This window comes from Bufo gargarizans, chromosome 1 (genome assembly GCF_014858855.1).
Source record: "Bufo gargarizans isolate SCDJY-AF-19 chromosome 1, ASM1485885v1, whole genome shotgun sequence".
NCBI lineage: Eukaryota > Metazoa > Chordata > Amphibia > Anura > Bufonidae > Bufo > Bufo gargarizans.
This window is the reverse complement of record NC_058080.1, coordinates 302,595,497-302,614,021: the sequence shown is the minus strand read 5'-3', so window position 1 is coordinate 302,614,021 and position 18,525 is coordinate 302,595,497. Positions and strand designations below refer to the sequence as shown.

Here is an 18,525-nt window from a genome sequence, read left to right as displayed (position 1 = left end):
ATCATTACAGACAGATTTTGCCAAAGCACTTCCCATTATAGAAGTCAAATCTGTTCAGCAGATGTTTAAAATGTGTTCAGAATATTTAATATACGTTGCTGGCAAAATTTGTCTTCAGTGGGTTGCTAAGACCTAGCTAGTTTTAGTGAACTACAAGTAGCTCTGTTACTGACAGCTACCATTTGACTATAACAGGAGAGTGGGATATAATGATTGAATAGTATTCTGTTGTACTGCTGGAGACTATATAAACTGGATTACACTATTGACAAGTTGCCGAGTAAGCTCACTCTGCCATGCCCACGCATTACAGTGGGCCCTCAAGTTACAATATTAATTGCTTCCAGGACGACCATTGTATGTTGAAACCATTGTAATGTGAGTGTGTTCCCCTGATTTTCACCCATTAACCCCTATACAGGGACCTTGCCTTCACTGCAGCGAAGCCACCAGGCCGCTAACTCTTTGGATAGTCCAGGTGTAGTTGGCTGCTGACCCACTGGGTTCAGAGACACCAGTGCAAGCACAGGGGAAGGAGGCAATACACGTAGTCAGGAAACAGGGAGAGGTCAGTGCAGGCAGAGTAAGTTTGAATCCATGAAACAGTCCAGAGGTCAAGGCAGGCAGCTTATGGTCAGTATGGTAAACAGGCAGCAGGAAGTCAGAAAACAGGCAGAAATTGGTATACAATCAGGCTATGGTTATTTTGCAAGGCCTAGCAAGCAATTGAAACCAAAAGGAATCTAAAGGATTGAATAAACCTTTGCAGAGCTGCAGCGATGGGCTCAATGAATAGAGACTAATATCCAGATAAAAAAAGATCTAGCAGCCAGGCTGCATCCTGCTCTGGTGGCCAGCCCTGGGCTGAAGTTGCGTGAGTGATGTAGTGCCAGTGCCATCCCCAGATAGCGGAATGTTGCCATGACAAAATGTAGTACCGCACTGTACTGTTGATTGGTTGGATCTGAGTCTGAGGCATTGTATGTTGAGTCTAATTTCAACTTACGATGTAGCTTGAGGAACCTCTGTACTCCAATTCCTATAGAGCTCATAAGTCTCTACTCATCTTGACTACTGTAATGCACACACATCCTTCTATTCTGTAGGTACTGTACAACCAATGCTATGAATGTCTGTGTTTCACATATTTCAAAAATAGTAAAAACAATCTACAAAATTTAATTACTACAATTCGCAATAGGTTACAAATGGGAACTTCCAGTGTGGAGGTTTCATTTTCTGACACCATTTTCAGTCTCCATAAAGTCTATAAATGGATACTCTACTTAAAATGATGGACAATGATAGCTTGATGTAGCACGCCACAATTCACTTGCTGTTATAACAAAGTTGCTTTCCTTATATCTTGATGGTACTTGGGCCCAGCAGTTGGATTTATCATCTTCAACTCTGAGTGGATATCTATGGAGTTCTCTGAAGGCCTATAATAGGCTGATTGAAAGAGGAGGTGTAAACTGCTCTATGTCTTCTGCTCTGTGTCTTCTGCACTATGGGGAAGAGCAATCCCTCACTAGGTGTGTTATAATTGCCCCAAACATTGGCCTCAAAGTATGTTTTGTCCAATAAATTAAGTCCAATACAGGTCACAGACAAGGGAGTCTTCAATAATAACAAGAACACTGACATCCAGTGGACTCTGGATCAGGTTTAATCAAAAATATCTCTGTACTTTGCTCCATTCGGCTTTACCTCAACCTTAACCAGTCTCCCTGTCCCAGCCACTGAAAAATACCCCCGGAGCATGAGGCTGCCATCACAAAGCTTACCAGTACCTGGTTTCCTATAAACATTAACTTCATTCTTAGTTTCATCAGACTAGAAGATCTTTTTTTCTCACAGTCTGAGAGTCCTTTAGGTGCTTTTTGGCAAACTTTCATCTGTCTTTTACTGAGGAGAGGTTTCTTTGTGGCCACTTTGCCATAAAGCCCAAATTAGTGGAATGCTGCAGTGATAATTGACCTTCTCAGAATTTCTCCCATCTACACACAGAATCTGTGGACCTCTGTCAAAGTGACCATTGGGTTTTTGGTCACCTCTCTTATCAAAGACCTTTCCCCCCCTGATTGTTTAGTTTGGTGGGGTGGCCAGCTCTAGGAAGATTCCTGGTTGTTCCAAACTTCTTTCATTCACAAATTATGGAGGCCACTGTGCTCTTGGCAACTTTCATTGCAGCAGACATTTTTTGTACTCTATAAGATTTGTGCCTCCATACAATCCCGTCTCTGAGCTTTACATGCAGTTCTTCCCTCCCTCCCTCCTCATGGCTTGGTGTTTGCTCTGATATGCATTGTCAGCTCTGAGAGCTTATATAGACAGCGGTGTGTATTTCCAAATCATGTCCAATCAACTGAACATACACCAAGTGGATGCCAATCAAGGTGTAGAAACATGTTAACGATGATGAAGAGAAATTGGAGGCCCCAAGAGCTAAATTTCAACTGTTATAGCAAAGGGTCTGAATACTGTCCATCCAAAATCGTTTTTCCTTTTTAATACATTTGTAAATATTTCTAAAATTCTGTTTACACTTTCTGATTATGAGTATTGAGGGCAGATTCAAAGGGTCTGAAGACTTGGAGGAACAAGTACATCCTTCAATTACATAGACAGCCCATTGATTTCAATGAGAACTAGGCAATGCTATATTTCACTTGTGGTGGAGCTACAGGGAAACTACTCAAATACCCCACAAAAACTTACAATGTGCTTGCAGTTAAACTAGTATGCAGGTCCTAATATTCCAAGTAACCGTGCTCAGAGAACCAGAATCTGAAATTTGGTGAGTTGTTTTATAGTACCTGAATACTATTTGTATCAGATGGAAGAAACAGCATGATCACAGATGACCTTCTTTCTATAACAATAGCAGTACTACCAGTAAGGCTCAGCTTTAGCAGTTACTATAAAATTGGTTTGCATTTGATGAGGGTCTTATAAGGAATTGTGTTGCTCAAATGGAAAGAGTATAGCTACAGTATAAAATATATGTGTGTGTATACCGGCTTGTGTGCATTGTATTATGTCATACATGGTGTACTGTACAACAAGAATTATCATGAATGTACAATTTGCGTTTAAGCGCTGTTTGACGGGGCTTTGTAGATTAAAGGGATACAAAACAGCAGGAGGCCACAATCTAAAAGTGATAGGTTATAAGTAATGCATCCAGAAGTTGAGAAAATGACTGTATTTAAGTATCATGTTTACTTCTTAAGGAATTAGGAGAAAATCAATTTGCCTTCATTTTAGCTGGAAGACAAATGCTTTGAGCATGCCTTGCTGTCATATTGCTGGCTTGAGAAAACTGATTAATACATTCTGTGTTTTTTGTTTAGGGTATCAAGGGAAATGGGAAATGGCTCCATGAAACCGAAGCCACTGGGGCAGCCAGATGGACAACTGGTGAACCTTTCTGTTAGCTCCTGCAGCAAACTCCGTAATACTGATCCTGTGAAAGGAAAAGTATGGGAACTGGAAAGGCAACTGAAAATTAAAGATGAGGAGCTGATAAAGAAAGAACACATAGTTCATGAATTGCAGGAGAAATTTACCAAACAGACTCAAGTCATTGCAGAAATCACAGAGGAGCTTCAAAGCAAATGTATTCAGCTTAACAAACTGCAGGACGTTATCAGCTCTCATAGTGGCAACTCTATAACACCCACTTTTAAAATGTTGACCGCTTCACCATCTACAAATCGACACATATCACCTTCAAGAGCTTTACAGACGTCACCATTTAAGACACTGTCAGGGTTTTTCAATAATAGCAAACGGAAAGGTGCTAAGGAGGGTGTCTCTGCAGAACCCACCACAAGAACATATGACCAAAGTAACTCACCAAAGTTTTCATTTGAAAAAGCTTGTGTTAGGAAAGATTCAAGGTAAGATTTGTCTGAGTATTCAGTTATGGTGATCATGTTGTCTTCTGTAGCTCTGATGGCGACAGCCATGTCTCTAATGGTGAACTTGACATTTTGACTGCCTACATCAGGGGAAGGCAACTTCCGTCACTCCAGCTGTTGTAAAACTACAACTCCCAGCATGCATACTTGCTCTGCTCTTCTAAGAATTCTCATTGAAATGAATGGAGCATGCTGGGAATTGTAGTTGTGCAACAGCTGGGGTTCCGAAGGTTGGTAATCTCTGTCCTACGTATTGCTCCACATATGGTAGAAATCTGCTTAAGTTTTCTATAATTTACTTTTATCTTCATCTTCATCCACTATCTTTCTCTAATATTCGAAGACCAAAAGCAGTGCCAATGCCACAAGACACTACCAATGTAGAGAGGTGCCAGGATGTACTGTATGCAAGTCAGTTGACTTCCGTCATCTTTATAAAAATGGGCACAGGACATATTGGAGTTTCAAAATTGTGTACTGTGAGACTACCTTGTAAGATGTGGTGTGCCTCACTTTCACAGAAAGTTACTAATGGTAAATATTTGACATGCACCCCACTCAAACATAACCCAATAGTTTTTCTAGGTCATTCTATTAAAGGGCATCTGTCAGCAGATTTGTACCTATGAAACTGGCTGACCTGCTGCGTGTGCGCTTGGCATCTGAAGGCATCTGTGTTGGTCCTATGTTCATTTCTGCCCGAATTGCTGAGAAAAATAAAGTTTTAATATATGCAAATTAGCCTCTAGTAGCAATGGGGGTGATGCTACTACACTTAGAGGCTCCGCGCTTTGTGCAACTGCCGCAGCATCTGCACTTTAATTGGCCGGGTTCAAGCATGATCACATTTTCACTGCCTGGTCCTGTCAAAGTGCAGAGGGTGACAGTTGCAGAGAGAGCAGAGCCTCTAGGTGTAATGACAACGCCCTTGTTGCTCCTAAAAGCTAATTTGCATATAATAAAATGACATTTTTCTCAGCAATGCGGGCACATATAAACATGGGACCAACACAGATGCCTTCAGCTGCCAAGTGCACATGTAGCAAGTCAGCCAGGTACAAATCTGCTGACAGATGCCCTTTAAACTGCAGGTACAGTTTTTCCACACTTATTTGTACAGTACATATTGTGGACAGATTCTTATGAGGAAATCCGACTGGAATTTGCTTGGAATCCATCTCCCATTGTTTTCAATGGGAATCCATGCTACCAGTCATACCACTGCAGATCACTCCCAAGTTCAGAAGAGTGTCCATAAATGGGTGGATCTGGGTCATGCAAAATGCAATTGTGTGGATTTCTGCCATGGAGTCTGTGGCAGAATTTTCCAGTGAAAAAAAAAAAACTGAAACCCAAAAGGTCATCCAGTTACATCTACTTTTCTACCTGTATGACTCAGACTGCAATTTTTTAGCCTGAAAAGTGGGATTTAGGCTAACCTCATTCACGATAACATTAGGAGTACAGAGACTCTCAGATCATAAAAATGTAAAAAAAAATGCTTACGTAAAGCAAAATCTAACATTGAAATAGATTGAAGTACACATAAAGGAATATGTATTTATGGCAGATTTGCGGTAGTGGTCTGCCACCTAGTACTTGTAGATTTATTGGAGGATTCTGTTGGATAGTATCTATCTATATAGAGAAATATCACAAGACCAGGGTACCAGAACATGGTATGTAGGCAGGATATAGTAGGTCTGAATTTCCATTGAGGACGTGTAACCTCCCCTGACATTTCAGTTTTAGTAACCTCCTGTAATAATTCTGGAGCATCTATTCTTATGGCTTCATGTTGTGCCTGTCCTTTATTATTCCTGCTAGAAGTTATGAATGAATAACTAGCAGAGTACAATGAAGGTCCATGTGATTGTTATGTGTTGGGGGTGTGCCTGTACAGTCTGACAACACCCCCAACTATAGTGTCAGACTATATACACCCTCAACTGATAACACCCAGCTGGACCTTCATTACTATCTGCTAGTAATTCATTTATAACTTCCAGCAGGAATAATAAAGGACAGACACAACATGAAGTTATGAGAATAGATGCTCCAGAATTGTTATTACATGGGGAATGCAATAGTTACTACTACATCCATGTCTGGAGAGGTGACAGGTCCTCTATAAGATGCTTTCTGCTCTTGTTCCTAGTGTAACATTAATATTTACTATATATTTCCTGTAATAATAATCGATAAAAGGCTAATATCTGAACGGATACTCATCATTGGCTGTAGCATTCTTATATCCACATCTCTCCATTGTACACACAACAGTCGGCATGTGTAGGGCCTGGGCTGTGCTCTAAGTGCTCCCCATATGGTATGCTGTGTGACCTGCAGCCTCATTAGCAGCTAGTGCTGCTCAGGGAATACCGTGGCAGGTTGCACGGATCACAAGGCAATTAGTAATGAATATACCTTTTGCTGTATGGGTTAGAAAGGATTATTATTTGTGTCTTAATCAATATTTCTGCCTCCAACCATATAGCTTTAATTGGTCTACAGTTAGACTTATTCCACGGTCTGGAATTTTGTGGACTATGCAAACCACAAAGTTGTCCAACAGAGTATGGTAACTATGTTCATTTATATTGGTCATGGCAATTACTTAGAGATTTGAGCATCGTTGCTTTTCTTCAGCCCCAGTGGTATCATAATCCCTCTGTGATGTCATATGATTTATGCAAAATGGCCATTATACAAGAATAGGAAACAATTGATGGTATAAAACAATCCATAAATTATCCATCTATTTTTTTTTATTTGCAGCGCAGACACACACACTGCAAATGGTATGCAGATGTAATGCAGCAAAGCCATTATAGTATATCATAATGGAGGCTGTTCACTATGAGTTCTGAATTCTGGAAACATATTGTCAATGTTACAACAGATGACTACTTACAAGTACTAACCTTAAAGCACATAATAATGCACTTGGGCAGAAGGAACCCTCAGTCTGAATATCGTATTGGCAGCTCTGTGTTAGAGAAGAGAAGGATTTAAGTGCCCCGATATCAGACAGCTACAAAGTGAGTGCACAGTGTAGACAGGCAGCAGAGAAAGCAAGTAGGATGCTTGGCTGTATAGCTAGAGGTAGCAGTAATAGCAGTGTGTTTAAAAAAGTGAATAAAGCTCAAAATCCTTCTAAAAGTTTTTATTTCCATACACACAAATGCATTGGTAACACTACACATTCTATTCCAAATCCAAACATGAAGAGAAATATATCAAACATTCACTATATAAGCTGAAAAATGCTTGAAGATTTTGCTTTCCTTTGAATTACTTCACTAATATTCAGTTGTATAACTTCTGTTTCTGAGAACTGCTATACATCTGTGTTGCATGGAGTCAACCAACTTCTGGCACCTGTGAACAGGTATTCCAGCCCAGGATGCTTGGTCTACATTCCACAGTTCTTCTCTATTTCTTGGTTTTGCCTCAGAAACTGCATTTTTGATGTCACCCCACAAGTTTTCTATTGGATTAAGATCCGGGTATCGGGCTGGCCATTCCATAACGTCAATCTTGTTGGTCTGGAACCAAGATGTTGCACGTTTACTGGTGTGTTTGGGGTCGTTGTTTTGTTGGAACACCCATTTCAAGGGCATTTCCTCTTCCACATAAGGCAGCATGACCTCTTCAAGTATTCTGGTGTATTCAAACTCATCCATGATCCCTGGTATGCGATAAATAGGCCAAACACCGTAGTTTGAGAAACATCCCCATATCATGATGCTTGCGCTACCATACTTCAATGTCTTCACAGTGTACTGTGGCTTGAATTCAGTGTTTGGGGGTCACCTGACAAACTGTCTCCGGCCACTAGACCCAAAAAGAACAATCTTACTTCCATCAGTCCACAAAATGTCTCTTAAGGCCAGTCAATGTGCTCTTCGGCAAATTGTAATCTCTTCAGCACATGTCTTTTTTTCAACAGTGGGACTTTGTGGGGACTTCTTTCAGATAGCTTGGCTTCAAATAGGCGTCTTCTAATTGTAACAGTACTCACAGGTAACGTTAGACCTTATTTGATATTCCTGGAGCTGATTGTTGGCTGAGTCCTTGCCATATTAGCTATTCTTCTATCCATTTGAATGGTAGTTTTTCGCTTTCTTCCACGTCTTTCAGGTTTTGGTTGCTATTTTAAAGCATTTGTGATCATTTTAGCTGAGAAGCCTATCATTTTCTGCACTTCTTTAATGTTTTCCCCTCTCCAATTAACTTTTTAATCAAGGTACGCTGTTCTTCTGAACAATGTCTGGAATGACCAATTTTCCTCAGAATTTCTGAGAGAAATGCACCGTAACCAGCATGTACAACATTTGCTGCCTTCCTTCCTTAAATAAGGGCAATAAGTGCCACCTGTTTTTCAAAGAATGAATGACCTCACTCATTGAACTTCATACTGCTATTATTTTGAACGTGCCCTTTTCAATTAGTGATTCAATTACACAGAATCAGCCGCATGCATGTCATGACTGTTGGGTCTGACTGCTATTATTTTAAACACAACTGTATAACCAGTAGGAAAATAAAGATTGTGATCTCACTGTGTAGACAGCTAGTGAGACCACATGTGGAATACTGTGTCCATTTCTAGAGACCCCATCTGCAAAAAGACATAGATAAAATGGAACGGGTGCATAGACCCATGGTGGAGGGTCTTAAGCATAAAACATACCAGCATAGACTTAAAGAACTTAGGGGGTCATTTATTAAGACCGACATTTTAGACGCTGGTCTTAATAACCCCATGTGCTGACGGTGGATCTGCCAAAGTTATGTAAAGGCGCCGACCTCTAGATAACTTCGGTGAATCCACTGCCAGTCTAAATCTGATGGCGTAGATTTAGAACATTTTCTATGCCTAAAACAAGCGTAGAAAATGATAAATGAGACGGGCCTCCAAACCACACCACGCCGCCTTTTTTAGACCTGGCGTAAGCTGAGAAAAGTCACAGATTGCGGCAAAAATAACCTTTGAGCGGCAATCTGCGACCGATGTACACCAGAAACCTGGCATATATCTGATAGTAAATAACCCCCTTATTATGTACAGCTGTAAGGAAAGAAGGGAAACGGGGTACATGATCTAAACCTTTAAATATGTAAAGGGCATAAATAATCTTCAGGAGGGAAATGTATTTAATAAAAAAAAAAATTCAACACAAGAAGAAGGGGGCACAATCTAAAACGAGTTGGGGGAGATCAGAACCAATATATATACAGATGTGGTTGGAAAATCGGCAGTAAGTGAATTTAAACACGCCTGAGATAAAACACACGTCTATCCTATTATTAATACGATATAATATAAGGACGACTAGATGGACTATGTGGCTTTTTTCTGCTGTCAGTCTTCTTTGTTTTAATGTTAAATGTATTGCCAGTCTTAAGTTAATAAAGCTTAAAGAGAATATGGGAGATCTTTTTTTAAGTAAATACTTGTTTTCTCCATAAAATAACTACTCTTGGGCATCTTTTCTTACAACTTTCATAGAACTCCTGTGCTGACATTATCAGCCTAGGTAGGGACACACCCCGTTGACTAGGGGAATAGTTTTACCCAGTTGTCAATTAAATAATACATTTCCAGTAAGATAGAGGGAGGGTACAATATAGAGTTCTAAGGAAAATATGTTTTCACAGGAATGCAAGCATTTGCTGAGATGGACATTTCAGGAGATCAGCATACAGTGAAAAGGCTAGCAACTTTCAAATCTACTTTAGGTTCCAACATCTCACAACAAAGACCCATTACTATATATCACTCCAGATAAAAGTTATCAACCTAAAGTTTTGGACAGGAAATCGATTTGGACTATTGCTATGCTTAGCCCACAGAGGACTACTTAGACCAGTGTTTCCCAATCATATAACCTAATTAGAGGTTTCCTAGAAGACTGGAGCAGCAGGAACTGTCACGTTACAGAAACTATTGGGAGAAACTATTTTCCACTGGTCCCCCAGGGTAATGAGGTTGAAAATCATTCTTAGACTAACACACTGCCACAAACTCGCAGCAGGATTTAGAACAACTAATTAGATGCCAATGAAAATAAACAATATTTGCATTCACTGACAGCAAGCAGAGAACTTAAAATGGTTAGGAATTCTACACCCATTTACAGTTCCATTGCAGTGAATAAGATATTCTGATGACACAGTGTGATATCTGAAGATCTAAGACTCATAAAATGAAGGTGCATGGTCATTAAAAGGAGTGCTATAACTCCAATATAGTTAATTAAGGGGGCAGGTGGGGTACAGGTCCTTGTATTGGTATGCAGCCTCCAAAAGTCTTAATCCAGCAGTAGCCATGCACATGGCAACTTTGCGTCTCTACTACTATAATATGGTATGAAATGAAACATTCTACAACTTTTTTATGGAATCCAGGACAATTTTTATTACATTGAATGGTATGCTCTGGGCCGTAGCAGGCTATGGCTGCTGTATTATGGGTCTGTACAGCACAGATTTATGAAAAGCTGCTAGAGATGAGCGAATTTTAAACAAAAATCGATTCGCCAGTTCGCAGAATTTTTGGGGAAAAATTTGGTTTGATTCAAATATATTTGCGGCTAATTACGTTAAATAACGGCTATTTCCTGGCTGCTGAGAGCCTTTATAGTGGTGCAGAACACTGTGTCTTGTAGTTACACACATATGGAGTCTGCTTTGGTAGTGAAATAATACTGAGTCCGTATGACATGCAGATGACAGCCTTCGCTTTTAGACTCAATGCACACTTCACTTATTAGGGTAGTCACGGGGCCAAAACTGACCAAATAACTCAAGTATGAACTCAGCCTTACAGGTCGATGTTAGCGACAAGAAGAAGCGCACTCCTTTTACACCATCGCCAGCTGATTCCACATAGAACCTACAGAACCTGTTCTATTAAACGCGTATACAAGTAGAGCAGTAAGTTTGTGTTGACGTCACTGATTAATTTGCCCTTCCTCTGATACGTCAGAAGTTCAGAACAATAACCCACAAAAAACGGATCCTGTCTGTGGAGCATACGCCATTACTCGGTCAGCATTTGCTCAATAATACATCAGTATTTCTAATGCCCCAAAAAAACAGGAGTGGATGTAAAACTGAGATGACACATGAATGGAATATTTGCATGTCTTCTGTGTTTTGTACCCACTCCTGCTTTTGGCTACCAAATCATAAGCCAATTCTGATGGGACCATACAGGCCTTACAGCTGCTACACAGACAGCACAGACAGGATCTGTTGTCCATCTCATTTTTCCATCCTTCTGACAGATCAGAAGAAAGGTAAAAAAAAACATGATGTCAGCCAGACCGAAAGGCAAAATAATGGCCCAGTCATGAAGAAGGGAGGGTGGGAACAGCATGAGAAGTCTACAGAGTGGACCTATTAATATTGATAAGGTGGAAGCAGCATCAGGATACCACAGAGTGGCAAGGTGACATAGTGTGGATATGGCAGCAGCAGGCGGATACCACAGAGTGGCAAGATGACATAGTGTGGAGATGGCAGCAGCAGGAGGATGCCACAGAGTGGCAAGGTGACATAGTGTGGATAAGGCAGCAGCAGCAGGAGGATACCACAGAGTGGCAAGGTGACATAGTGTGGATAAGGCAGCAGCAGCAGGAGGATACCACAGAGTGGCAAGGTGACATAGTGTGGAGATGACAGCAGCAGGAGGATGCCACAGAGTGGCAATGTGACATAGTGTAGATAAGTCAGCAGCAGCAGGAGGATACCACAGAGTGGCAAGGTGACATAGTGTGGATAAGGCAGCAGCGCAGGAGGATACAACAGAGTGGCAAGTTGACATAGTGTGGAGATGGCAGCAGCAGGAGGATACCACAGAGTGGCAAAGTGACATAGTATGGAGATGGCAGTAGCAGCATCAGAATACCACAGAAAGGCAAGGTGACATAGTGTCGATATAGCAGCAGAATCAGGAGACCACTGAGTGGCAAGGTGACATAGTGTGGAGATGGCAGTAGCAGCAGGATGATACCACAGAGTGGCAAAGTGACATCGTGTGAAGATGGCAGTAGCAGCAGCATCAGGATACCACAGAGTAGCAAGGTGACAGTGTGAAGATAGCAGCAGCAGCAGGAGACCACAGAGTAGCAAGGTGACATAGTGTGGATATGGCAGCAGCAAGAGGATACCACAGAGTGGCAAGGTGATATAGTGTGGAGTTGGAAGCAGAAGCAGAAGGATACCACAGAGTGGCAAGGTGTAATAGTTTGGATAAGGCAGCAGCAGCACCAGCATCAGGATACCACAGAGTGGCAAGGTGACATAGTATGGATATGGCAGCAGCAGGAGGGAGGATACCACAGAGTGGCAAGGTGACATAGTGTGGAGATGGCAGCAGCAGCAGCAGCAGCAGCAGGAGAATACCACAGAGTGGCAAGGTGATATAGTGTGGAGATGGCAGTAGCAGCAGCATCAGGATACCAAAGAGTGGCAAGGTGACATCGTGTGGATATGGCAGCAGCAGGAGGATACCACAGAGTGGCAAGGTGACATAGTGTGGATAAGGCAGCAGCAGGAAGATGCCACAGAGTGGCAAGGTGACATAGGTGACACATTTTGGGCGGACAGGCGAGTTCTCCTTGGGGTTACTATGGGCCCCGCCGCACTAAACACCTGCTCTGATGCCACACTACTGGCCGGGCAGGACAGCTTTTCCAGGGCAAACTCTGCTAGTTGCAGCCGCAAATCCAGTTAGTTTGGCTGCCCAATAGTCCAGCGGGTCTTCAATTTGGTTTGGCAGGGTGCTGTCCAAGTATTCCACCACCTGCTGGTTCAGGTCCTGCTCCAGGTCTACCTGCTGCTGGTGAGTAGTTTCTTCACTATGCGGGTGAAGAAAGCGACTCACCAGCAACTGTAGACTCAGGCTGCTGCTGATGGAGCTGGTACTGCTCCTGCCACCCCACCCCAGCAGCAATGGCAGTGAAACATGCGTGCAGGACGGCCCCCCCCCCCCCCCCGTCATACCTACAAGAGGATGGACGATGGCGCAGATAGGCAGCGGCCAACTGACTACATAGGATGTCTTTGTAGTAGTTCAGTTTGTCCTCCCTCTCAGTGGGTGTAATAAAGGCCCCCATTCTGGACCGGTAGCAAAGGTCCAACAAGGTGGAGAGCCAGAAGTCATCCCTCTGCCAAATGGTGACAATTTGACTGTCACTACGCAAGCAAGTCCACGATTTGGAAAGAGAGGGACTGCAGCACCAGAAATTTGGACAGGAGCACATTCAGCTTCTGCTCCCTTGGATGCATGCACGCATACTGCTGTCTCTTGGCAATTGTTTTGGTGATCGATTGCTGACAGAATGACTGACGAGGAGTAGGAGGAGGAGCAGGAGCATCTGGACCAGCAGAAGATCGGAATGACAGACAGCTCCCTTCGGCTGAGCTGGTGGAGCCTTGACTGGCTGACACCAGGTGCATGCCACTGGGTGATGCAGCAGTAGCTGCGGCAGGCAGGACCACCACATCGGGGCCACGGTTCTCCCTGGCCACTTCATGGCGATGCTGCATATGTTGATGCAGGGCTGTAGTGCCAACATTGGCACCCTGGCCACGATTGACCTTCTGCCCACATATTCTACAAATGGCCACGTTAACCTCCTCTGGTAGCTTAAGAAAATACTGCCACACCACCGAGTAGGTGATTTTCCCCCCAACAGTCCGCACTGACTGACTGCTACTTGCCGCTGCCTCTGTGAAAACCTGCACCACTACTTCCTGGGCAGGTAGGCTGCTGCGAAGCAGGTGGTCTACCCCGGGAACGTTTGTCTCCTGACCTCCCACTGCTGCCACCCTGCTGACTCGCAGCCATGCTACCACCTTGCTGGCTCAGCCGCTGCCTCACTGGCAAGATGCCACCCTCTTCTCCTGATGATGATGAAGCCCTTTCTGCACCCGACTCCCAAGTGTGATCGGCTTCATCATTATCGAGTAGTGTCTTCACATCACTGATGCACCTCTTCAACTGTCTCTGGGTAAGGAGCCTGACCGCTCACAACACCACAGGAGGAAGCGGCGGATGTCTCCTCAGGATCTTGGCTTGGCAGTAGCTGATGACTGTCCTCTAGTAGCTTGTCCTTGCTGTATAGTGGAGCTGAGCCCACAGCATACAATATTCTGTGGCTGAGGGAACAGCAAAGGACAGAGGCAGGTTGAGGACAGATAAGGGCACAGGACCTGCTCCCGGGCCATGCCAACTAAGGGTTGTGTCTGACGAACCCACCGACTGTTGGCTGGGGGTGTCTGATGTCACTTGGGATTAAGTGGATGACCGAGTTAACCAATCAAGAACCGCTGGGTTGCTGGTGAAGAAATGACCTCTAGATGACACCGGGAGCTCAGGCCTCTCGCTGCGACTCCTGCTGCCGCACCCCCTTACTCTGCTGCCTCCTCTGCCTGTGCCAGAAATGTTTATGCCTCTACCACTCCTTTGTGGATGGCCTGGCACTTCTCTGTCTGACATACTTTTAGCTGAACTAAATAAATGTAAAGCAAATTAAAACACCCCTAAAAATAAAAAAATAAAATTATTTTTGTACTGAAATATGCCAGTAAATGCTTTTAGCAGAACTAAATGCACCAGTAAGGTGCGTATATATTTTACTTTCTGTACTGAAATAGGCCAAGAAATGCTTTCAACACATATCACTGCAGAAGTGAACTGAGAATATATTTTTCTTTTTGTACTGAAATAGGACACTGAACACTTTCAACACATATAACTGCAGAAGTAAACTGAGAATATATTTATCTTTTTGTACTGAAATAGGCCTGTAAACGCTTTTAGCAGAAATAAATGCACCAGTGAAGTGCGTATATGTTTTTCTTTCTGTACTGAAATAGGCCAGTAAACGCTTTCAACACATATAACTGCAGAAGTGAACTGAGAATATATTTTTCTTTTTGTACTGAAATAGGCCAGTAAACGCTTTTAGCAGAAATAAATGCATCAGGGAAGAGCGTATATATTTTTCTTTCTGTAGTGAAATAGGCCACTAAACACTTTTGCCACAAATAAGTGCATCAGTTAAGTGCGTATATTTTTTAATTTCTTTAATGAAATAGGCCACTAAACGCTTTTGCCACAAATAAGTGCTCCAGTGTAGTGCGTATATGTTTTTCTTTCTGTACAATTTCAACACATATATCTGTAGAACTGAACTAAGAAAATATTTTTCTTTTTTTACTGAAATAGGCAAGTAAATGCTTTTAGCAGAAATAAATGCACCAGTGAAAAGCGTATATATTTATCCTTTTTGTACTAAAATAGGCCACTAAACTCTTTTACAAATAAATGCAACATTGACGTAAATATATTTTTTTCCTTCTTGTACTGAAATAGGACACTGAATGCTTTCACCACATATAACTGCAGAAGTGAAATGCGGATATATTTCTCCTTTTTGGACTGAAATAGGCTACTTAACTCTTTCACAAATAAGTGCAACAGTGAAGTGCATATATTTTTTTCCTTTTTGTACTGAAATTGGACACTGAACACTTATACCACATATAACTGCAGAAGTGAAATGTGTATATATTTTTCCTTTTTGTACTGAAATAGGCCACTAAACTCTTTTCACAAATAAATGAAACAGTGAAGTGAATATATTTTTTTCCTTTTTGTACTGAAATAGGACACTGAACGCTTTCGCTACATATAACTGCAGAAGTGAAATGCATATATATTTTTACTTTTTGTACTGAAATAGGCCACTATACTCTTTCAACACAAATAACTGCAGAAATGAAATGCGTATATATTTTTCTTTTTTCACAGATAGAAGCCACTAAAGGCTTTTCAACATAGCCCTTGCACTCCAATAACACATTGTAGAATGCCAGAGCTGTATAATGGCTATTTGGATTCCCAAATAATGTTTCCCTGCACTTGTAAATCGCTTTTTTTCTTCACAATGAGGTTTTTCTAGCACTGTCCCAAACGACATTAGACGTCTCTCCCTATCTTTTCCCTGCACTTGTAAATTGCTTTTCTGGCACCGTCTCTAGTGCCTTCTGACATCTCTCCTGCACTAAGATGCTGTGAAATGATCCCTCCCTATCCTTTCCCTACACTTATAAATAGTTTTTTCAGTTTTTTCACAATGAGGTTTTTCCGATTGCTGTCCCTAGAGCTTTCTCACGTATGTCCCTGCACTCTGACTCTAAGGTGGCCGCCGTATTTATAGGGCTGTGATATCACAGGACTGGCTGGCTACTGATTGGCTGCATGCATGGCATTATAGGTCAGCCCGCCTTCCCAGAGTTCCTTGCCTCATGTCCATTTTAGGAAAAATTGTGATTTGTTACCACAAAGTGCGAGGAAATTCACATCCGTTGTGAATCAAATTTTTCCTGAAATTTGGATCGAATTCCACTTCGTCAGCTTTGATTCGCTTATCTCTAATAGCTACATACGAGGAGTGTTCAATAAGTTAACTACCTGCATATGAAAACACTTTTCAATGTAATCCCCCTTGACTTCAACACACTTATTCCACTTCGCCTCCAGTGATCGGATGCTCTCAGAATAGTAGGATACTTCTTGCTGCTGTAGGAACCCTGTTACCACTTCTTTGCATTATCATCACAAAATTGTTGCCCACGCAGAAATTTCTTCAGGTTCAGAAAGAGAAATTAATCAGTGGGAGCCAGGTCTGGGCTGTAGAGGGGGATGGTTAAACTCCATCAAGCCACATTCTCTGATAGCAACTTGTGGTTTGTGAGACTTGGAAGCATTATTATGAAGCAGCAACACACCTGCCGACAACTTCCCACAACGTTTCTTTTTGATTGCCTCACGTAATGCCTTCATTGTTCAAACTTAGGTGTCTTGTGAGGCATGATTTCGATCAATAAAATGCATTCTGTATAAAAAAAAACTGTACCCATGATCTTCTTTGGCGTTGGTGACCCCATTGTATGGACTCTTGTTTAGTCTCAGGATCATGGTGGTGGACCCATGTTTCATCACCCCTATTAATTTGAGAATAGAAGTCTCCTGGATTTTCTCTAAGCATGTCTAAATGTTTTTTGATAAATTGCTGGCGACAAATTTTTTGCTCAGACGTCAACATTTGTGGCACCCCCTGGGAAATTACCTTTGACATCATCAAAACATCATAAATGAAGTAATACTGCAAACTATGCCAATTGAAATGCCTAATTCATGAGCTATAACACTGACTTTGACACGATGATCTTCCAAAATCATGGCTTCCACTTTACGGCACATTTCCTCTGAAGATGCTTCGACAGGTCGCCCTGAATGGGGGTCATCTTTAATTCATTTCCTACCCCATTTTAACTGCTTGGCCCAAAATTCAAATTTTAGTGGAAAGGTGCATCAACACCATATATAGCAATCATCTTAATCCCTTACTTTCTTTGTATACATGCACTGTACTTCACTTGCCACCCTGTCACTTCCAGTGCTTTCATCAGACTGAACTGCTACTGTGTGTATTGCATGTCCAGACATGTCTCAACCTGCACAGACAAGCTCAGCTCTCTAACACTGACAGAACATGCTGGGGTAGATAACTTATTGCACATCCCTTGTATATGAACTCGTACACTACCTTTTCACCATATACAAAGTACTGCAATAACAATGCTAAAATACTACCAAGTGTTTGTAAAAGGTTGCTCATAGACCCATTTGCAGACACTAGCTATGCTTGGGTCAACCTTCTATTTTCTTTTAGTGTCTTATGGTAACATAATTATAACAGGCTAGTTCAGTTCTTGTAAAATACTGTAGCATCAGGAGGATATTTAGATAATAACAGAGACTGATGCTGAAAACTGACACAAAGAATCTATGTATTCTTATGCTTGCATGATGTTTCGTTAATGCTGTGTTGTTATAATCAGGGCAAGATATTAATAATGACTTTTACACATTGTCAAATTTGTCTATTAAAATATTTTCCATTCTCTGTTCCTTTTCAAGTGAGAAAAAAATGATAACTGAGGCCTTAAACAAGAATCAATTTCTAAAGCACTTAGATACTCATCAAATCCGGGACATAGTAGAATGCATGTTTGAGAGAAGATATGCCCAAGGAGACTATATTATCAAGCAAGGAGAACCTGGCAGCCATATCTTCGTATTAGCTGGTAGGTGTTTATCTCTAACTTGAACATTTGTTGGGTGGAACCTGTCTTTATGATTGCTTATACCCTTTAGTTAAAGTTCATCTGTGACTGAATCTAGTCATGGAGAAAAATAGAGCAGGTGATGTGGTCAAAAACATACAGGCTGCACTCAATGTGTACTTAAGTAAACATATCTGCTAAAATGGAAGCTGGATGGCAACAATGAAATAGTGTCCTTTCACATAAAAACTTGTTATACTCTAACTATTTCTGGAGCCTTAAGAGACCACACTTGGTATCCCAATACTCTTAAGAGCTAGCATTTCACTGGTTTGTCTGCATTATGTATGCAAATCCAAACCTCAGCAAACATCTAGTGTTGCTGACGTTTATGAACATTTCCAAATGTGTCTTGTACCTAGACTTCACAAAATAAGGTTATTAGATT

The 18,525-nt window shown here is 41.7% G+C and overlaps 1 protein-coding gene across 1 annotated transcript in view; it reads left to right on the top strand.

Moving 5' to 3' along the window:
* Positions 1–3,369: 3,369 nt before the first annotated feature.
* PRKG2 (protein kinase cGMP-dependent 2) overlaps positions 3,370–18,525 on the top strand; it is a 124,814-nt gene continuing 109,658 nt past the window's right edge. Inside the window, exons 1-2 of the mRNA XM_044279417.1 lie at positions 3,370–3,905; positions 17,932–18,098. Of these exons, the coding sequence (XP_044135352.1) occupies positions 3,370–3,905; positions 17,932–18,098 (703 nt within the window). The remainder of the gene's footprint in view (positions 3,906–17,931; positions 18,099–18,525) is intronic.